We start from the raw sequence: 23314 nt of genomic DNA, 5'->3' as shown, positions 1-23314 counted from the left end.
AGCATTTCTGTTAAACATGCTGTAACTTGGCGTATCAAAATTGCTGACTAATAAGAATTCAGTATCATGTTTTTCATAATTTGGCAAAGGTACATCAGGTAAATATATTAAAATTTTCTCATTCAATGTATTAGCCATCTTTGATGAATTAGCATTTTAGTACTTCTTTTGGCCTGTCTTTGGAAAGTCTTTGGGACATAAAATGTCAAGTCCAGGCCAGGCATGGTGGCTCATACCTGTAATCCCAGCACTTTGGGAGGCCATGGCTGGCAGATCACTTGAGGCCAGGAATTTGAGACCAGCCTGGCCAACATGGCAAAACCCCATCTCTACTTTTTAGTACAAAAAATACAAAAAAATTAGGCATGGTGGCACACACCTGTAATCCGAGCTACTTGGGAGGAGGAGGTTGCAGTGAGCTGAGATTGCACCACTGCACTCCAGCCTAGGTGACAGAGTGAGACTCTATCTCAAAAAAAAAAAAAAAAAAAAGTCAAGTCCAATTCCATAAGATTTTTAGTTGTAATGAATGTACATGTTCACTCATCTTAAGTAAGCTCCAACTTCTAATTCATGGTCTTTTTAATACATGATTTGCTTGTTAAATTGTATAGTACGCCATATACTCCATTGGAAAAAAAACTCGCTGATAACACAGATGATGAAACATTAACAGAAGAGTGGGCCCTGGATCAACCAGTGTCCCAGACCAGGACAACAGCCATAGTTGAAGTAAAAGGAACTGTTGATATTGTTTTGACTCCCCTGGTGGCTGAAGCTTTAGACAGGTATTGATTTTGTCTAGAAATACAACTGTTGCTTTATACAATGATTACTCTGTGATATGATAAGTATATGTGATATATTCGTGTAGAAGATTGTTGATAGTTATAAGTGCATGTGATATATGTTCATATAGAAGATTATTGATAGCTATTTTGATTGAATAAAAATGAAATATGCTTAAAGAGGTCTGTGTTTCAGTTATCATTTGCTACTTTCTCAGCCTAAATAATTACAGTTGTCCCTCCATATCTGTTGGGTATTGGTTCCAGAACACCTGTGGATACCAAAATCCACAGATGCTCAAGTCTTGCAAGTTGGTCCTGTGGGGAACCCGCGGATCAAAAAAGTCAACCTTCTGTATTGGTGGGTTCCTCATCCCACAAAGACTGTGTTTTGAATACTGTATTTTCAGTCTGCACTTGGTTAAATGTGTGGATTTGGAACCCACAGATATGGAGAGCTGACTGTATATTCAAATTTATTATTATATTGCAATAATATAATAATATTACATATTATATAAAACTAACATGAATAAAAATGAGAATGGAACATAATGGAAGTGGTGTAGAAGCAGTTGGGAAGAGAAAAGGGGTTCGGTGGAGATGAGCTTTCATGAAAATCTTCCTTTTCCTGCAAAAGCACATAATTTTCTTTGATAACTTAGTAAGATTCTTATGATATGTCATTTAAATGAAGAACACCGGAAATCTTCTTCAGAAGTTTGTTAAAGAAAAGATCATTGCCCAGTGTGGAACACTTCATCTTGGGGTGAGGGTGGTGATGGTGGGGATAACCTCAGAAATGTTTCCCTTGTATAATTTCTAAATATGTGGCTTAGTCTCATTTCAATGTTGAGCAATTATTGTACATATTCAAATGGTGCTACGTTTCATGATATGTTTACATAAACTAAGTTGTAGGATTAGCGACATTTAAATATTTCATTTACTGTTTTTTCCCCTCAGATATATTGAAGCAATGGTTCACTGTGCTAGTACCCGACATCCAGCTGCAATTGTAGATGATCTTCATGCTAAAGTCCTCAGGGAAGCCGTCCAAAATAGCAAGACTACCTTCTCAGAAAATGTAAGAACTTTTTAATTCAATGGGCATAGCAAATTGAATATTTATCATGGTTACAGAATATTCAAACTTGAAAAATTTTCTTTACAAGTTAAATCAGAATATTTGAACATGTTCTAAAAGCGTTTATATGTCATTGGCTCCATAAAAGATAGGACATATAACCGTACTATAGATTGAATAGTAGTAAAAATATTTATTTAAAAAATATATGAAATAGCTTTCTTTGTTTCTTGTATTTCAGAAGCAGCTTAGTTCCAAGCCTTTTCTAAAGAGCTTTGGCCCTAAGTGAATGAATATTCTTTAGGACTGACACCTTGCTTTTCTAAGACAGCTGTTTAGGTTTTGATTTTCCTCTATGATTAGATGACTTGTATCTTAATATTAGTTTTGAGATTTTCTTCGTGCACTTCAGTGAATCAAGTCACTGCTCCCATTGTGTGATATTCTGCTTACATTGTGGTTCTAGCCACGAGGCTAGATACTTAGCAGTCATATCCCAGTGCTCTTCCAGCGCTTCTCCATTTGATTTTCAAATTTATCTGGATTATACTTAGAGTAGGGACCAGAAGAGAGATGAAAGTGAGACTGATTATTTTAGTTAACTATTTATTTAATATATATTGGCATTTCATGTGATAGAGTAGATGAGTGAAAAAAAGAAATTTGAAAATATTTCTAGCCAAAAAGGGGCCAATTATCAGAAACCAAGTTTGTTTTCAAGCCAGTAGAGTTTAGTGATCTTTAAAAATGCCTATAATTACTGTATCATTTTTTCTGTCTGCTTCTCTATAGGCTGATTTCAATTTAATATGTATTACTTTTCTCAACCATGATGCTACCAGTCTATTTCCTAGCTTATCGAAGGTTTGGATTTTAAGGTGGGATGTAAAACTAGAATGCAGCTGGCACATAGATGGGCATAGAGGGGCAGCGTGAATAAGTGAGTTGCTGTTTTGGATGATGTGGAAGTTATGAAAAGCTTGTGAAATAATTTCACTTACGATATTTTTAGTTATCTTCCAAACAAGATGTTAGAGGAACAAAAACTGAGCAGCCTACAATAGGAACGACTAACCAAGGACAAGCACAGACAAATCTTATAATGAAGCAAGATAATGTAACAATTAAAGGTCTTCAGACTAATGTTAGCATACCAAAGGTAACAATTTAATATTTAAAAATTTTTTCCTGAAAGAGGAGAGCATTTTGATGGTGTTTGTCCTTTTCAGTTACCAATGTGAATAACAGTAGAACAGTGTGTAATATTAAAAAAAAAAAATGTTTTATTTCTATGATCTAATGTAGATCTAATGGAATATAAATAGTTTACTTAAGCAGAATATTGGGTAATAGTAGAATGTTCCATATCCATCCAGTAAAAATTTAATTATGATTATTTTATGAGAATCTGTATTCATAAGCTTTGTCTTCACTATCAGATACATAGATACGCCCTTCTTAACAGTAGTTTTTCATTTTTGTGCATATTTTATGTTTAAGTGATAACTTTTCACTTGTCAGTTCTGAAATTTTGTGTGTGTGTTAGGTAAACTTATGTTTGTTACAAGCCTCAGTGGAAGAATCTCCAACTACAGCTCCTAGTAGGAGTGTGACTCATGTTTCCCTAGTGGCATTGTGTTTTGACAGAATTGCTACACAAGTTCGCATGAACAGGTAAGAAAGACTTTATTAATCTGAGCCATGATTATCTTGCTGGATGTAAAAGCAATCCTTGATGATCTTTTCTTTTAAAAATACATTTCTAAGAATGTAATGTTAAAACTCAGAACTGGTTTTGGAATTTCAAATCTTAATTTATAGATTAGTAACATATGTCTTTAAAAAATTTTTACTGTTTTTATTCATAGTATCTTTCAGTAAACATTGAAGAATTTTTTACTACTATTGGTGTATAATAGCAGAGTGTTTTTCTTTTTTAAAGGAAACCTTTTAGGTAAATGTTTTCTCTGAACTGTATTATTTAAATGTTAAACATTTTACTCTCTTTTTTTTCATAAAGAGGTGTGGTTGAAGAGACTTCAAACAATGCAGAACCTGGTAGAACATCAAATTTTGATAGGTATGTTCATGCCACAAAGATGCAGCCTCAGTCATCTGGATCTCTCAGATCAAATGCTGGAGCAGAAAAAGGCAAAGAAATTGCAGCCAAGTTAAACATTCATCGAGTTCATGGGCAACTTAGGGGTCTTGATACAACAGGTAGGATTCTACAACAAATACGTTTTTTCTTGGCATATATAAATGTAAGAAGATTTTGCAAAAGGGAACATGTTTTTTTCCTTTGACTATTGCTACAATTTGAGTATTCTATAAGAAAGAGAAATATTTCTCCCTATATTGAACACATGGTGTTTAGCTACTTGTCACTCACATTCTGTACAGAATAGAAAATAAACTTTGGTAAGAAAATTAAGTGGTATGGCCCCAAATTAGGAACTGCTTCTATTTCCCATGTGTTTTTTCCATGCTATTTATTGCTCATTATAGAACAGAGAAGACATGATCTTTATAGTCTTTCTTATTTTTTAAATCATTCTGTTTGTAAAACAGTGTTAGAAAGAATTAATTGTAATATTAATCAAAACCAGAGAGTCTGTAAAATATAGCAGTAGTAAGGTGACACACATTCCTCTTAAAGTCCCTAGTGAGGTAAAAGGAAAGTAGAGCTGTTATACATCATTTTAATATTTTTGATTCTTATTTAGCACATTTTCTCATTTAGATGCTTAAATGTTTTCAGAATGTCAGAGATTCAATTCAGAAAAAGTTAGATTTGTTAATCATATTTGAGATGATTGCTCTGCTGAAATCTTTATGTGGGACTGGTGACCAATCCTGAGTAAACAAATGAATTCTTTGAATTTGCTTACTGTATTTTATAGGTTCTGAAGTTTCCATGATTCCTGTCTGCATTCTGGGTCTGTGTACCTATTTTAACTTTCTCAAGGCTTATTTTTTCATCCCAGGTGTGAGGCTGAAAGCTTTGACCTGAGGTTTTCAAGGGACTTTTCATGACTACCTAAGATCTGTAGTCCTAAAACTGGTGAAAAATGTGGTGGCTTGAGTGAAGACACTTTTATCAGCTCTGTAGTTTGCACGGGTAACCAATTTGCACTGGGTATTATACAGACCATAAGCAGAACCTTATATAATTTTGAGAGGCATTATCATGCAGAAAAAACTCTCACTGAAGACGAAACTCCCAATGAAATTCCAAGGTGGACATTTCTGTAAAAATGTAGATGTCTTTGCTTATATGTACATTAGTTATCTGCCAAAGGATACTTAATAACCTCATGATATTTGTTACCCTTATAGGGAGGGGAACTAGGTGTCTGGTTGTGGTGTTAGAGGCTTTTCATTGTATACTTTTTCATAATTTTTTGAACTTTGATACATGTGAATATGTATGGGATTAAAGACAAATACAAAAAACTTAAATAATGAGAAAATTATAGGAAAATGTAGGTGGATGTTTATTCTCTGAATAAGACCTTTTAACTGTAAATGCAAAGAAGGACATTTCCATAGAATAGAATATTATATAGCTATTAAAATGATATCTTTGAAAAAATTTTAATGACCTGAGAAAATTATTTACTGTTGCATGAAAAATGGGAACCAAAGCTGGGTTTGCAAAGTGATCTCTAAAGGGCTAGAAGGCAGTGTACTTCAAATATAAACAAGTTATCCTTGAATGGTAAATTTACATGTGTTTTTAATATTCTTTTTGTATTTTTGTATTCATTAGTGATAATCAGAGAGAGAAATGAAAAAAGTAAGATAAAGTAAAACTTCTCAGGCACTTGGGGTGTTAATTTCCACAGTATATCTGTAAGCAGTGGAACCATGACAAGGTCTATGATAAATTGTAGTTATACAAAATATGTTAGTATAAAACAGTCTTTTAGTAAAAGCTGTAATTTGCCTAGAAAATAATGTTTTTCCTAAGGCTTGGTAATTAATTGAATTTTTTTTTTATTTTGTGAGATGATGAAAGTATTTAAAACTACTGTGAAGATAAATTATTTAGGATATTTTTAACTTTATATTTTTAAAAGTATCCTGTAATCATTCAGAAACAAATTCATACTACCTTTGAGCAACTTGTTAATCATAAAATCTTCTTTTCTTCCTCTTAGGCAGCATATTCTAAAAGTTAGCTCATTTGCCTATTTTTCTATCTTCTTGACAGAGCACTAAGATATCTTTTAAAGACAACCAGTGTGCCAGATGTCCAAATGTTTGTTTTTTTTAATGTAAGCTTATGTCTTTAAAAATGGTCATTTTGCTCTCATTTGATAATAGACATTGGGACCTGTGCAATCACTGCTATTCCTTTTGAGAAGTCCAAAGTTTTATTTACTCTTGAAGAGTTGGATGAATTTACTTTTGTGGATGAAACTGATCAGCAAGTTGTTCCAGATGTAACTCGAATAGGTCCCAGCCAAGAAAAATGGGGATGGATAATGTTTGAATGTGGACTTGAAAATTTAACCATAAAAGGCAAGCATTTTTTATTGAATTCTGCTTAAGGTGGGGACAAATATGCCCTATATTGCAGAAATGTTTTGAACAATCACGGCTTTCAGTAACCTCAATCAACATAATAAAGCAGAAAGTGTGGTATCTGGGATTATTTACCAGGGGTGAGTGCCTCATACCAATTGCTTAAGTGGAGCTTTTCCTCCATTATGTGATTTCAAAAGTAGGTAGAGCTTGAAAAACAACAATATGTTTTTCCGAATAAATTCCCAAATAAAATATAAAGCCACCCAATTTTTTGAAACTTTGCCTCTTTGAAAACTGGATCTTTGATCAGTAGAATTATGCCATATAGGATATAAAAACTGTAAATTCTTTATTCAGTGAAAAATATCTACTTAGAATTATATTTGCTTTTTTTATATATTATTGAGTAATATCTCAAAAAGGAAGGTTGAAATGTGTATTACACTTTTTTTAGGTTTAGTAATATATAATATAGTAACTACTATAAATAACAGTAGTTGTATATGCCTACAATTATTTACCTGATAATTCAGTGGTACATTACTTTTATAGATTAGGGCAAAGACTTGGTGAGAAAAAAATAGTCATTATGAAATTTTATACAGATATTGTAGAGTACAGCATTAAGACACTTATTCACCATTTATAATAAATACTCTTTTTTATTTTTATAGGAGGAAGACAGTCTGGTGCTGTTTTATATAACAGTTTTGGAATTATGGGTAAAGCTAGTGACACAGAAAGGGGTGGAGTGCTGACATCCAATAATTCTTCTGATTCTCCCACTGGCAGTGGCTATAATACTGATGTCTCTGATGATAATCTTCCATGTGACCGGACAAGCCCTTCCTCAGACTTAAATGGAAATTCTGTTTCAGATGAACAGGTTAGTGACTTTCTAATAATAATAATAATGGTGCTTTAGAAAAATAACAAAAACTACATATGCAATTCAAAATTAGTTTCTGGAGTGTATTTACCTGTCTTTCCCTATTTTGGATTTATGATATCTGCTTAAATGTTAGTCAAAGTATGTTGGTGAATATACTACTAGAATATAATTTCTGAAGTATATCATAGATATATTTATATCTATCATAGTCCTAGCATTATGCCTTGCTCATATTAGATACTTAATAAATATTTGTTGAATTAATAAATTAATAAAATTTAAGAGAAGCCCACCTATATAGGGTGTGGAGGATTTTAGCAGAAGTCATTTTGTTATTGGTAGTATTTTATGTCAGTTCTAAATATTTTTGTCAGTGTCTGCTTATTTCAGTTAAGAGTTCTGAATGGCACCTTATATTCAACTCACTTTTTATTTTTATTATGGTAGAATTACATGGGTGGTGATGAGTACAGTAACAGCAACAACAAAAATATTCCAAATTTTGGGTTGAAGAAATGTTGTGCCACTAACTGGTGACCTGGGGCAAGTTCCTAACCTTTTCCTAAGTCTCTTTACCTGTAATAGGAGTATGGTCATGATATTGACCTTGCAGGATTGTGAAGACTGAAGCAGGTAATACATATGAAGGGCTTAGCTCAGTATCTAGTACGTAATAAGAATGTAGTAACTGTTGTTCTTAAACATGTGTACATATATTTCTGATCACTTTGAAAATTAGGCCAATGGGAGAGGAAAAAGTTCCAAAGAAACCACATTTTAATTAGGAAGTCTAGTATGGGTATCTAGTAATCATGGGTATACTCACCTTTACCCTCCAGATTCCTAGGGATTTATTTTTAAAACATTTGTTTTTATTTAATGTGTAGTTTAATGAGTTTAATCACAGTTTTATTTTGGGGTCTTTGGAAATGTTTAGGGGATGAATTATCACTTTAATTAAGGAAACTTAAAAATACAATAGCCACTCACTGGACAAAAGAGCTGGGAAGAGCCTAGCTGTTCTTTCCTTCTCCTTCACCTACTAAAATACTTGACAGAAATTCAGGCATCTTTCTTGATCTCTCAGCTCCTACTCTCCTTGCTGAAAGCCCTTGAATTTGCTAACGTTACTTTCTTTGGGTTCTGTGACTTTATTGGTCCTTTTCTTTAGGGAATTTTTTTCTTCTTCTTAAATGTGGTGGTCTCCTCAGGTTCTGTTCTTGGCTCTTCCTTTCTTCTTGCTATTTGTCTACTCCCTGACAAATTTCATTTCCTAGGTCAGTTCCGTAATTTAATGACACTTTTCTTTCCCACTGGCCACACCTTTAGCACCAGCTCTTCACCTGAGCTCCAGAATTGTGTTTAGTGGCCTTTTAGACATCATCATTTAGTATTTAACAGAGTCATGAAGCCTCCATTGCAGACCCTAGCTTCTGGACAACATTTCTAGACACACCCTAGGCCAGAAGGGAACCCACTGCGTTGAAGGAAAGGACTCAGTCCTGGCAGGATCAATCACCTGCTGACTAAAGAGCCTTTGAGTCCTGAATAACCAGCAGCAGTACCCAGGTAGTATATCATGGGCCTTGGGCGACACTCTGCGATGTGCTGGTTTAGGTGTGACCTAGCACATTCCTAGCTGTGGTAACTATAGTGAGAGATTCTTTCTGCTTGAGAAAAGCAGAGGGAGAAGTAATGGGGACTTTGTCTTGCACCTTAGATGCCAGCACAGCCACAATGTGCAGAGCACTAAGCAGGCTCTTGGGGTCCCTGATTTCAGGACATGGCTCTGGGATGGCATTTCTGGACCTGCCCTGGGTCAGCAGAGAGCCCACTGTCCTGAAGGGTGAGTTTCAGGCCTGGCAGCATTCACCACAAGCTGACAGAACAGCCCTTGGGCCTTAAGTGAACATCAGTGGTAGTATGACAGTACTCCCCATGGGCCTATGATGGTGGTGGCCATGGGGTGAGGATTCTCTGCCTGTGGAAAGGGGAGGGAATAGTGGGAAGGTCTGTGTCTTGTGATACGAGTGCCAGCTCAGCTATGGTAGAATAGAACACCAAGTAGATTTATAAGGTTTTTGTCTCCAGTTGTTGGCTCCTGGATAGCATCTCTAGACCTGCCCAGAGCCTGGAAAACTCGCCACCCTGAAGGGAAAGACACAAGCCTGGCTGGCTTTGCCACCTGCTGATTGTAGAGCTGTAGGTCTGTGAGCAAACGTAGGCGGAAGCCAGGTAGTGGTTACAGGGGACCCTGGGTGAGACCCAGTGCTATGCTGGCTTCAGGTCTAACCCCACACAGTTCCAGTGGTGGTAGCCACAGGGGTGCTTGTGTCACTGCACCAGCTCCAGGAAGCTCAGCACACAGAGAGAGAGACTCTGCTTGGGAGAAAGTAAGGGAAGATAATAAGAGCCTCTGTCTGGTAATCCAGAGAATCTTCTGGATCTTATCCAAGACCACCAAGGTGGTACCTCTATTAGTTGCAAGAACAGTGATACAGGGCTTGGGGCGCCCCCAATGCAGATATGACTTTGCTGACCAAAAACTTATAACACCCAAGTCCCTTTGAATACCTGAAAAGCCTTCCCAAGAAGGATAGGTACAAACAAGCCCAGAGTGTGAAGACTACAATAAACACCTAACTCTTCAGTGCCCAGACATTGATGAACATCCACAAACATCAAAAACAGCCAGCAAACTACGACCTCACCAAATGAATTAAATAAGGCACCAGAGACTAATCCCAGAGAAACAGATGTGTGACCTTTCAGACAAAGAATTCAAAATATCTGTGTTGAGGAAACTCAGAGAAATTCAAGGTAACACGGAGAAGGGATTCAGAATCTTATTAGATACATTTGACAAATAATTAAAAAGAATCCAGCAGAAATTCTGGAGTTGAAAAATCCAAGTGACATAGTAAAGAATGCATCAGAGTCTCTTAACAGCAAAATTGTTCAAGCAGAAGAAAGTGTTAATGAGCTTGAAGACAGATTGTTTGAAAATACACAGTGGAGACAAAAGAAAAAAGGAATGAAAAAGAACGAAGCATGCCTACAAGATCTAGAAAATAGCCTCAAAAGGGCAAATCTAATAGTTACTGGCCTTAAAGGGAAGGTAGAGAAAGTTTGTTTAAAGGGATAACAACAGAGAACTTCCCAAACCTTGAGAAAGATATCAATAATTCAAGTACAAGAAGGTAGAGAATACCAAGCAGATTTAAACCAATTAAGACTACTTCAGGATATTTAATCATTAAACTCCCAAAGGTCAAGCATAAAGAAAGGATCCTAAAAGCAGCAAGAGAAAAGAAACAAATAACATACGATGGAGCTCTGATACAACTGGCAGCAGATTTTTTAGTGGAATCTTTACAGGCCAGGAGAGAGTGGCATGACATATTTAAAGTGCTGAAGGAAAAACACTTTTAAAAGAATAGTGTATCTGGCAAAAATATCCTTCAAACCTGAAGGAGAAGTAAAGACTTTCCCAGGCTTGATTTGATGAAAAGGTTTTGCACTTAAAACATTAGCCTCTGTGTTAGTGGTTTTAAGGGGCTGTATGTTAATAAGTTTTTGGCATTCTGTTTTATATAGGATGAAGGAGTCGAATCTGATGATTTGAAAAAAGATCTACCTCTGATGCCTCCTCCTCCAGATTCATGTAGCATGAAGTTGACCATTAAAGAAATTTGGTTTAGTTTTGCAGCTCCCACCAATGTGAGATCTCACACACATGCATTTTCTAGGTAAAGAGTTTTTAAAATATAGTATTATCCCTTGATGTTTCTTTATTTTAAATAGTATACAATTTTGCTTCATATTTTTAAAAATTACTTTTCTGGTATATGTAGTATTAAGGTTGCAACTTTTTCATCATTCTTACTTCATATGTTCTGTAGACATTAGTCTTACCTTGTTTGACCGAATTTCTTACATAGTACTTTAGTTTTATTTTTATATGTTCCTCTGCCTTAGACTTTTGTTTACTCTTTTTATCTCTGACAGGCTTTTTTTTTCTTTCTTTTCTATTGTCCATTTTTTTTAACATTTCTTAGTTATGCTTTCATAATTTATCAGTGCTCAAAAAGAAAAGAAAGTAATTTTGCCTGAGTAAAACAACCACTAAGTACAGTAGGTATGGGAGATTGTTTGAAATACAAATTTTGACACTTGTTTTTATAATTTTTTATTTATGTTAAAAGGCAGCTGAACCTTTTAAGCACTGCAACACCAGCTGTTGGTGCATGGCTTGTTCCCATTGACCAACTCAAGTCATCTTTAAACAAATTGGAAACTGAGGGAACCTTGAGAATTTGTGCTGTTATGGGATGCATAATGACAGAAGCATTAGAGGTATGTCTTTAAATAATACAAGGTATTATACAAACTTTAGTATTGAAAATGACCCCTTATTGTTAATCATTATTGGAAAATATCAGACTTACAAGTTCTTAATTACTGAATATCTTTTATTTGTAGGCTCTTTCATACCTATCACTGTAAATCTATTGTTGTTTCTCGATTTTAGAATAAAAGTGTGCATTTTCCCCTAAGAAGTAAATACAACAGGCTTACAAAAGTTGCTCGCTTTCTCCAAGAAAATCCTTCATGTTTACTATGTAATATACTACACCACTATCTGCACCAGGCGAATTACTCCGTCATTGATGATGCTACAATGGTAAGTTACTGAAACTACATTAGTTTTAAGGAATTCTCTATTCTTTTGGTGGACCACTGATACACAGGGTTTGAGATGCATGTGAGAATGGTTAGAAATACAGGTCTATAGGCCAGGTGTGGTGGCTCACGCCTGTAATCCCAGCACTTTGGGAGGCTGAGGCGGGTGGATCATCTGAGGCCAAGAGCTGGCCAACATGGCAAAACTCTGTCTCTACTAAAAATACAAAAAATTAGCTGGGCGTGGTGGCTGGCACCTGTAATCCCAGCTACTCGGCAGGCTGAGGCAGGAGAACTGGTTGAACCTGGGAGGCAGAGGCTGCAGCGAACCAAGATCGCACCATTTCACTCCAGCCTGGGCAACAAGAGCAAAACTCTGGTCTCAAGAAAAAGAAAGAAAAGAAATACAGGTCTATAGACAAAGAGTGTGTTCAGACTAATGATTTGGGAGTTGCCAGCATAAAGGTGTTAGTAGAAGCTGTAGACATGGATGAGATTTTCAGGAATGCTATGTTGGGTAAGAAATTGCTCAGGGATGGAATCCTGAAGAAAGCCAAAATTAAAGGGGGTGTAGGTGGTTGGATAGGGATCCACCGAGTGATGGGAAGGGAAAGAAAGAGGTAGGAGAACCAGGAAAGAGTGATGTCTTGGAAGCTAAAGGTATAAAGAGTTTTTAAGCAAGAGAGTAATTACCAGAGCCAAATTTCACATACAGTTTGATGAAACAGGGACTAATTGATGATTGAGGGGAAAATATATAATCGCACAAAATAAATACAATCCGTCTCTGCCTCTAGAAAAGCAGATAACACATCATGATTAGAGTTTTAGAACTTTTAGGATCTCTCTTCTCTTCTTCAAGCTGCTGGCCAATAGGGGACACACAAGAATCTTTAGTCAAATTAGGGAACAATGTATCAGTATTATTAATGGCCAGTCAAGCCATTGTTCAGGCAAGTCAAGAATCTCTAGTAAGTGTTGGATTTGAAAAAGACACTTAGACCTAAGGCTGATATAGTACTTTTTACTCCCTCCCTGTGAATTGAAGACTGGGAAATCTACAGTTTAAGCCTAACTTGCCTGTGTAGTTATAGGTAGAGAATGTTGAACAGAGAGAATGGCAGTTGTTTCCCATGGATGGATGCTCTGCCAGATGCGTTTTCCATGTGAGAGGAAGAGGCACAACATGGCCCTCATGCAAGGCTGGGAATGAAAGGAGAGGCTAGTGGACTTGGTGTTCCTCAGAAAGTAAACAGGGTGATTCCTGCCTTCTAGTAAATGGTGCTCTTCCATCAAATTAACCATTTATCCTAAAATGAGAAATGATAGGAAACAGGATGGAGAGGAGTTAGATATTTTTCTCTTTCTTTAGACTAAGGCAAGGTAATTAGACTAAGGTAACGGGAAAAGAGCCAAAAGTTTCTTTCTTACAATCATCACCATGTGGAATAAAATGTATTTTAAACTATGTAATTATTACTGATAATACAGTTAACTTTTAAGGCAGTTACAGATTCATCTATGTCTAGTGTACTACATAAGTTATAGTAATTTATTTTTTTAAATGTTAAAACAATGGTAGTTACCTAATCTTTGAAGGAAATAATTTTACTTCCTCTTTGCTTATTGAATGTTCCAAGTAGCTCAAATACATTTTGATTCTTCACTTGGGCAAAATAAGTAAAGTTGATTGAATGCTTCTTAAGGAAAATTCCAATTTTGCACCCCACATCTAGTATCATATTGACCTGTGCTATTGTGTTGTTTTATGACAGAAAGATGAAATGTTGTGCCTAGAGATTAGATTCTGTAGTCTACATATCATTGAAATCCTGACTCTTGGGTAACTTTGAACAAATTACTTAACATCTAAGTTTTAGTTTCTTTATCTCTAAATGAGGATTATGAGATTTGAATAAATACATGCAAAGCACTTAAGTGGTAACTGATATTATTACATTAGATTACTTCTAACCACATCATTATTGTTACAGAGCGATGGACTTCCTGCTTTGGTAACTTTGAAGAAAGGTTTAGTTGCACTGGCAAGGCAGTGGATGAAGTTTATTGTGGTGACACCAGCCTTTAAAGGAGTTAGCTTACATAGACCAGCTCAGCCTCTGAAACCTCAAATAGCTATGGACCATGAACATGAAGATGGACTTGGATTGGACAATGGGGGTGGTCTTCAAAGTGATACCAGTGCTGATGGAGCAGAATTTGAGTTTGATGCAGGTAGTTTTGTAAGCCTCTATTGAGTACTTTCTTACACCTCACAATTAGGGTGTTTTCTTACTCAGCACAATTACTGTATGTTTTTTGCTTAGATATTATGCATCTTTTATTAGTAAGTTAATATACCTCTTTAAAAATGTCAAGACCCTTTGTTTTTCCTCACAGTTATAAATAAATTACTAATATAAGCAATTTTAGATATTACATACTTGTTAATATGGTACTTGTGATAATTTTAATAATTCATGTCCCAAATTGGAAAATAGTCATGGCTTAAGTATACAAGTACGATTTTTATTGGCCAAGTAAGTGATAATGATTAGGAATCTTCATACTGACCTGATTTTATAAGTTCAGTTTTGTGAAATACAGTAGACTTCTCCTGATCTATCCAGGACAAAGATATCTTAATATAAGTAGAACGTTTTGAATGAAACACATAAACCTCTAGTTAAAATTTGTATTTGTCTATCATCTTCCCTATGCCACAATATTTTAAAGGAGCCTTTGTCTTTTTACCTGATGCCTGCTTGATCCTGAATTTATGTAAACTTTGGGGCCTGTGCTCAGCCTACAATTTTGTCAACAAAATGGCTGTGTCAGAATAAAGATAGTGGATATGCATTTATGAAATGTACTTGCATACCTTAATGCTTTGCCAAAGGTTAATTTTTATTATCATGACCTGTCATATTTATTGAAAATGCATGTTATGATGTTTTGAAAAAAATATTGAAAGAGTAGTCTTAGAGATTTTAGAACATTGATATATAAAACTTTACCAAGCTTAGTTTTAAAAATAACTTGATATTTAACAAATAAATGAGTTATGAGGAATAGGGTAGATTTTATTTATTACTTATTTTAGAAAATTTCAAATCTACACAAAAGTTTGAAAACCAGTACCGTGAATATCCCTTCCAATTATCTGCAAATCCCTCTGTTAATCTATGAGCAGTCTGTGCTTTCTTGAGCTTAGTTGAATTGACTTTTGGTCTGAGCATCATTTGCATGGAATATGTGGAAGTCTAATAAAAGCCATTTGTTCCTTTCTTGAAACTGATAAGAGGATTGGGGTGGGGGAGAAAATAATAAATATTTGTCAAGGAATATGAAAGTTGAGTGTCATTATATAACTAGAAACATTGGGGCTGATGTTTCATGAAAATGTGTGATAATCTGTTGCTCACTTGTTCTTTTGAACTGTTTCAGCCACAGTCAGTGAACACACAATGCTATTAGAAGGAACAGCTAACCGGCCTCCACCTGGTAGCTCTGGACCTGTAACTGGAGCTGAGATAATGAGGAAACTTTCTAAAACTCATACCCATAGTGACTCTGCATTAAAAATAAAGGTATATTATTGCTCTTTTTGGTTAGAGTTATTCAGACTTACAGAGAAAACCTAAAATTTTATCTCAAATTTAAATGTTAGGTGTCCACCCTAAATATTCAGATAGCATTTTCGTGTTGAAATTAACTTGATTTGTAATTTCAGTGTAAATATTTCTTTGAAAATTGTATCACCAGTAACTGCTGTTGATTAAGGACCCCTATAACTACCAAGCCTTAGAGCTGTCTCCAGTTTATTGAATACTGTATTCCATAAAATCCCAAATTGAAAATGTTGATAATCTTTTAATTATCAGTTTTAATAAGAAGCCTTTTAGGCAGTGCGTGATCAATAGGTGGTTTGGATTAGACTCTTTTATGATTTTAATTTTTTTGGTTTTATGAATTTAATGGATGCTTGATAAGAGACATATATAGCAAAGTGGTTAGAGTACCACCTTGGAAGCCAGACTGCCTTGGTTTGAAACCTGCCCCACCACTTAGTTGCTCTCTGACTGAATTGGTTTTAACTGTACGTCAGTTTCCTTGGTGTAAGATGGAGATTATAATAGTAACCTTCTGAAGAGGGTTGTGAGAAATAATTCATGAAAAATGCCTAGAGCAATATTTGACCTTTAATAAATTATTTGTTGGTGGTGGTTCTTTATTTTTTGCTAGTTATTGGTGGTGGTGGTTATTTTTTGCTAGTTTACTTTTGTGAGCACTGAAAAAGTTAAAATTTTAACTTTCTGGACAGGCGCAGTGGTTCGCGCCTGTAATTCCAGCACTTTGGGAGGCCAAGGCAGGTGGATCACAAGGTCAGGAGTTCAAGACCAGCCTGGCCAAGATGGTGAAACCCCATTTCTACTAAAAATACAAAAATTAGCCGGGTGTGGTGGCAGGCGCCTGTAGTCCCAGCTACTCAGGAGGCTGAGGCAGAGAATTGCTTGAACCTGGGAGGTGGAGGTTGCTGTGAGCCGAGTTCTTGCCACTGCACTCCAGCCTGGGCAACAGAGTGAGACTCCATCTCAAAAAAAAAAAAAAAAATTTAACTTTCTTTGAAAGTCTGTGTATAGACTCACATTGATACCCAGAATCTGTAAAATGATAATTTTGACAATATTAAATAAAAATTTCTACACAGAAAAAAGTAATATACAATCATGCATCAGTTAATGACAGGGATGATGCATTCTGAGTAATGGATCATTGGGCAATTTGTCATTGTGCAAACATCATAGACTGTACTTACACAAACCCAGATGATGGTACAGCCTACTACACACCTAGACTATATGGGATAGATAGCCTGTTGCTCCTAGGCTACAAACCTGTACAGCATATTACTATCCTGAAGCCAGTGGGCAATTGGGATGCAATCGTGTTTGTGTATTTCAACATAGAAAAGATACAGTAAAAATATGATATTATAATCTTATGGGTTCACTGTTGTTTACGTTGCCTGTAGTTCACTTAAACTGTAATTATGTGGCACATGACTGTATTGTAAACAGAACAGTAAGACACATGACAAAAGGCTAATTTCCTAAAATATGAAGATCTCATCCTTATCACTAAGAAAAAAGCCAATACCAAATAGAAAAAATGGTTAAATGATATAAACAGGTAGTTCACAGAAAAATACATATACACATACAAAAATGTTTTCTTATAATTAAAGAAATGTAAATTAAAATGAGATTTCCATTCTCACTTATCAGATTGAAAGACTAAAACTTTTGAATAGTGTACATTGTTGGTGAAGATGTGAGGAAACAGATACTCATACAGCGTTGATGGGAATCAAATTGGTGCAACCTCTTTGTATAACAATGAGGCAATATGTGTCAAAATTTAGAAGGTGATGCTCTTTTATCTAGTATTTCCATATTCAGGAATTCATTCTAGAGAAAGTCATAGATGCTCGAAGACATGATGAGTCTAAGAATGTTCTTTGCAGCACTATTTATAAAAGGAAAATAGTGGAAACAACACAAATGACTGGTCATTAGAGGACTAATAAACTAGTGTACACTGATATAGATGCATACTATGAAATCTTTTAGATGAAGTAGATCTGTAAGTGGATATGGAATGATCACTGAAGTACACTGATAAAGTATAGGATATCTATTTGTGTGTTTAAAAAAGGATAAATACGTGTGTACTTATATAAGCCTAACTGATTTATGTAAAGATAGATAAAAAACAGTTAAGAGAGTCTCTGGGAAAGGGATCCAGTATATTGGAACACAGGACTTACTTTCTATTGAATAGTCTCTTGGGCTTTCAAAGTTTTTATTCTGTGTAAGTATGGCTCTTTTAGTTAAAACATTCAATGATAGTTTGATATACTTTAAAAAGAAGACTGAACTCTTCAGCTTATTGTTTCCACAGTATAGTTAGAAGCTTGGGACACTTTAATCTGTCTTAGCTTTTTTTCCTGATGGACAGTTTTTTCAAACTTCTGAATCATATTTAGGTGTTTTCCTGTTAAAGCTGTTCATTTTCAGAATTGTTTTGAACATTCTTTTGCTATGGGTCATTAAAGTCCTCTAAAAATGTGAAATTCCAAATGCTTAGTTTCAGATCTTTGCTTTTCAAGATCTTTTTTGCCTGTGTAGTCTTTTTTTGTACTGTATTTTAAATTGATCGGCCATTCTAATCATAGATGTGACAGAAGATAGAAATTGAAAAATTCTGTAATTTTTAATTTTTCTCATTAATTGTGGAAAGTCTTTTTGGCATTTCAGAGCTCTCCAGAGAATTAAATCTTAACCCACCTTGATTATTAGAGTACTAGGAAGGATAATTTAATGTTAAGAATTTGAAGGTAGAAGTTAGGTAGATGGGTTAAAAATCTGGCTTTTTCCTTAGTAAGTATGTAAGTGACTTCATCCTTTAGGACAGAAATAATATCTTACCTTGGAGAACTTAAGGATTAAATAAGATAATACATGAAACATGCTTATCAAGTGTTTAATATGTTGTGAGTGTTCTTTTACTTCCTGTGTCAACACCCTTCCTCCACCTTTCCTCATCTAAGTGAGGATGACTGGGAGGGCATTGAAAAAGGAATAAACTTTTCTGCTTTCCAGAGGAGGTTAAGACTTTTAAGGGCTTCACAGCACTGGTATCCATTGCATCAACGTTTCTTGCTATTAGCAAAAAGCCTCTAGTTTCCTTCCAGGTAGATGTCTATTCTGACTCCCGTAAAAAACTACAGGGAAGGTTGCTGAAGGTAGATAGCTTTTCTTTCTTTAGTTTCTTTGAGTACCTAGACTTTACTTTTGATGGTATCAGTCATGTTACAGATCCTGTGTGTGTGTGTGTGTGTGTGTGTGTGTGGTAAGTTTTTCTAGGGAATATTTTGTGTAAGGGATATTGTATCTAGGTATCAGTTTGCTGGTCCAGTAAATAAGCAGTGATATAAATATTTCAGGCTACTGTTTTTCTTTGCTACCCATATGAATGTTCCTTGGCACTTCCACAAACACCCTATGTATAACTTTCTGAAGTTTCAATATACTATTTACTGCTCCTTAGGTATGAATAGTGCTTCATTTCCACCATCTATTTGATATACTGTGCTATGTGGTTTTATGTGGTTTTATGTCTTGTCACCAGATTCGCTCATCAGATTAAGAAGGGAATTAATGATCCATGGTTAAAATAAGTGGATGTGCTTCATTATAATATTGATAATAAAAGTGGCCCTTTGTCTTGTACTATAGAGTTGCAAAACATTTTTACCTACATTTAAGGACGTATGTAAAAAGGATTCACCACAATCCTAGTATACATGATCAGTTTTGGTATTAATGTGCAAAGTAGCTGGCCGTTAAAGCAATAGTAATAGTAATAGTGGTTGTAGTTATCAGCAGTCATTTTTATATACATAAGAAATAACCCTAAGTTACACTTTCTGTAGGGCATTCACCCATATCATTCTCTGAGCTATACCAGTGGAGACACTGCCACTGATTCTCCAGTGCATGTTGGACGTGCTGGGATGCCAGTAAAGGAGAGTCCAAGGAAGGAGAGCCTACTCAGCTACCTGACTGGAAGCTTCCCAAGCCTGCACAACCTCCTGGAAGGGACTCCTCAGAGAAGCAGTGCTGCGGTGAAAAGTAGCTCCCTAACGAGAACAGGTACATCCTCTAGATTTGATAATTACATGTTTATATTTATGGGGGAATTGAAATGAAACAGGACTTAAGTTTAGTTAGATATATACTTTGGTAGTACAACTAATCTCTCATAACTTATCTTTGAGAAAAAATTTTAGGAATCCATTGTTCTGTTTGTAACTTTTCAGGGTCTTCATGCCCTTAGTTTGCATTTTTAAATTGCAGCGCTGACTAATGTCAATGTAGGCATTTGGTGTGGGGTGCTCTCTAGACCAGCAACTTAGAATTTCCCCTGTTATAATAAAAATAAGCTATTTATTAATGCATTAATATCCAAATACCAACATTATGCAGTGAGAATTTAAAGCCATCTGCAAACATACATTTTAACTTGGTTCTTCAAATATAGTTATATAAATTACATTTTTTTGCTCCTTAGTATATAAATAATATTATACTCAGAAACATTTTATTTTCAGGAAATACAGTAGCCACTGATATGTTATCTGAACATCCCTTGCTATCTGAGCCATCATCTGTGAGTTTCTATAATTGGATGTCAAATGCTGTGGGTAATCGAGGAAGTGTGGTACAAGAATCTCCTGTTACAAAATCAGGACACAATAGTCTTCCCACAGGTATTGAGTTATCACATTATTTTGCTTAACTGTCTAAGGGGAACATATACCAAAATCTTATTTTTCAGAGGATGGGTTAAAAATCTCAAACAAGTACTGTTTGGTTGAAATTGGTCCATTTATATTTATAAATGCCTTTGATAATATTGTAATTGAGAGAGTAGTAAGCAGTCACTCAGTGTTCTTGTTGAAAGGCAAATATGTCAAACATGAGATTGTATATAAAGAGTTTAAAGCTTCCTTTTAATGTGGCTGGTTTAAGTGGTAAACGAAAAAATGCAAAGTGTAATTACAACATCATATACTTGATGTTACAGAAGATAGTTTTAATTTATTTAGATCCCTCTGAGACCTAATAACTATCATTCTAAACCTTTAGTTACTTAACAAATATTTAATTAAATCTAAAACAGTATGTAGGTATAAGGATAGATAAGGATGACTTGTGTTCTGAAAAGTTAATTTCAAAGTATGCATTTTTTTTTTCTTTTCAATTTAAACAGTCTTGAAATGGTACTACTCAACAGGCTTCAAAAGTTTACCCTGCTGTACACTTTTATGTGTTTCTATTCTGCAGTAATTTACATTTTATTCTTAAAAATTTACTCCATTAGGTGTTGCACCCAATCTTCCAACAATACCCTCAGCCTCAGATTTCAACACTGTCTTGTCTAGTGACCAAAATACTTTGGATGGGACACATTCTCAGCATAGCACCAGTCAGGATGATGTGGCAGGTGTAGAAGAAGCAAACCAAGGGTTTCCTGCTGTTCAGCTTGCTGATGCACAGGTGAGCCAGCCTGTTTTTTCCTAATTATAATAATACCTCATTAGGCATTGGTTAGCAACTGGAACCTCCAATAGTATGCACCTTGGAATTCTAGTGAGGATATACTGTACCTATGTGCCTACAGCCTTCATGCAAAACAGGAGGAGCCTTTAAAAAGTACATGGCTTAATTATAAATGCAAATTAAGTATCTATATGTAATCATTAAATAGAAGAGTCTCATGTAGTAACCTTTTTGTTATTTGTAACAAATTGGCTAAGCAACATGAATGGATAATCATACCTTATGGTTTTTAGTGCTACCTTAAAACTTTATTGAGTGACCAGTGGGGAAGCATTCATGATTTTAGAGCAGAGGAATAAAGTAACTAAAACTATAGATGTAGAAATATTATATGAGTAGCAAATGTATTAAATTGATTGAAATAGAGAAACTAGTGTTGAAAAGATGAATTATTGAAGTAGTTCACCCAGTGGGTAATGAGACTCTAGGCTTAGATGTTTATGGCTTTGAAAAGGTAAATGAGGATATGGTGAAGGTCTTATTTAATTGATTAAATATGGAGAATAAAGAGTGAAATCCTTTAAAACATACTCTTTGGTTTGAGCAGCCAGTAGGCAAGTGTGAGAGTGGGATGTGGGTGAGAGGAGGCATCATTTTTTCAGGATAAAGGTGTCTTGAGCATATTTACACACAGCTGTCCCTCAGTATCCAAGGGGTTGGTTTCAGGACCAACCCCCTACCCACCCTCTGATCCACCACCCAAGATACCAAAATATGTGGTATGCCCAAGTCCCTTATATAGAATGGCATATATTTGCATACAACATACATACATCCTTCTGTATATTTTAAATCTTTTCTAGATTACTTATAATACCTAATGCAATGTAAACACTACGTCAATAATTGTTACATTGTGTTGGGTTTTTATTTGTATTTTTTAATTGTTACGTTGTTATATTTTATTGGTTTTTACTCCCTAATATTTTCAATGTGGTTGGTTGAATCCTTGGATGCAGAACCCTTGGATATGGAGGGCCAACTGTACTTAAGAAATTAGGAAGCTCATGATCAAAAATAAAGGAAAGAAGGGTTAGCAGATGGAGCAAAATTAGTAGAAAAATGAGAAGTATTGGAATTTAGAGTCAATTAAAGAGAGAGTTGTCTTCCCAAGCACACACAAAAAAATGAGGTGACCTAGGACAATCGGAAATACAGGCTTGGCTCTCATTGTGTAAATGGCACTTGTCCACTTAGATTTTTTTTTTTTTTTTTTTTTTTTTGAGACGGAGTCTCGATCTGTAGCCCAGGCTGGAGTGCAGTGTTGCCATCTCGGCTCACTGCAAGCTCACCGCCCAGGTTCACGCCATTCTCCTGCCTCAGCCTCCCAAGTAGCTGGGATACAGGCACCCGCCACCATGCCCAGCTAATTTTTTGTATTTTCAGTAGAGACAGGGTTTCACCGTGTTAGCCAGGATGGTCTCCATCTGACCTCGTGATCCACCTGCCTTGGCCTCCCAAAGTGCTGGGATTACAGGCGTGAGCCACCGTGCCCAGCCTAGATAGGGTTTTTTTAAGCTTCAGGAAAAGATCACTAAGGTAGAATGTGTAGTGAAAGAGGAGGCTGAGAAAAGCACTGGATAGCACCTATATTTAGAATGTAGAAGGGGGAAAAGGAACCATGTGGCAGAGGATGAGTAGTCAGAGTGATTTTAGTGCTCTAGCATTGAACACATGTAGTTCTTTCTGTTCAGGTTAGTGCTTAGTGTCTGAAATTCAGTTAACTAGAGATTTAACCAGAATAATGTATCTCCATAAGCATGTATGATACTTAAAATGTAAAGGAAGTTCTCTGAAGATAAATGTTAAATGACTATTACAACCAAGTGCTTCCATTTAAAAATAGGTCAGATATTCGTAACATTGATAATGTTTTTATGTTTACACAGGAAGTTGAAAAGTCAACTTTGTGAACCTAATATATGTTTTTTTTTTGTAAATGGAAACACAATACGAATTCATACCTGTTTTAAAAGCAAGAGGTAGAATGTTTTAACTAATTCATAATTTTATTTTCCTTGTACTTTCAGACACTTAGGATCAAGGAATCTGTGTCCTTATTTATTATTATTAATTTGAAGATGAGTGGCCTATAATAGGTACTAAAAATATTAAATTTTAAGTAAAGTTAGAGTCAATTATA

General features: G+C 35.4%; 1 protein-coding gene across 8 annotated transcripts in view; it reads left to right on the top strand.

The window, feature by feature from the left end:
• Positions 1–23314, top strand: part of BLTP1 (bridge-like lipid transfer protein family member 1) — a 216795-nt gene that overhangs the window by 93934 nt on the left and 99547 nt on the right. For all 8 annotated transcript variants that reach the window (XM_055274662.1, XM_063637920.1, XM_055274665.1 and 5 more), the window contains 15 exons: positions 615–788; positions 1755–1875; positions 2888–3034; positions 3422–3549; positions 3896–4095; positions 6205–6402; positions 7083–7294; positions 10898–11049; positions 11506–11656; positions 11832–11984; positions 13978–14218; positions 15431–15573; positions 19482–19701; positions 20160–20318; positions 20933–21108. In XM_055274662.1, coding sequence (XP_055130637.1) covers positions 615–788; positions 1755–1875; positions 2888–3034; positions 3422–3549; positions 3896–4095; positions 6205–6402; positions 7083–7294; positions 10898–11049; positions 11506–11656; positions 11832–11984; positions 13978–14218; positions 15431–15573; positions 19482–19701; positions 20160–20318; positions 20933–21108 — 2575 coding nt within the window. The remainder of the gene's footprint in view (positions 1–614; positions 789–1754; positions 1876–2887; positions 3035–3421; positions 3550–3895; positions 4096–6204; positions 6403–7082; positions 7295–10897; positions 11050–11505; positions 11657–11831; positions 11985–13977; positions 14219–15430; positions 15574–19481; positions 19702–20159; positions 20319–20932; positions 21109–23314) is intronic.

This window comes from Symphalangus syndactylus, chromosome 4, assembly GCF_028878055.3.
Source record: "Symphalangus syndactylus isolate Jambi chromosome 4, NHGRI_mSymSyn1-v2.1_pri, whole genome shotgun sequence".
NCBI lineage: Eukaryota > Metazoa > Chordata > Mammalia > Primates > Hylobatidae > Symphalangus > Symphalangus syndactylus.
Note: the sequence above shows the minus strand (reverse complement) of the source record. Positions and strands in the feature narration are given on the sequence as shown.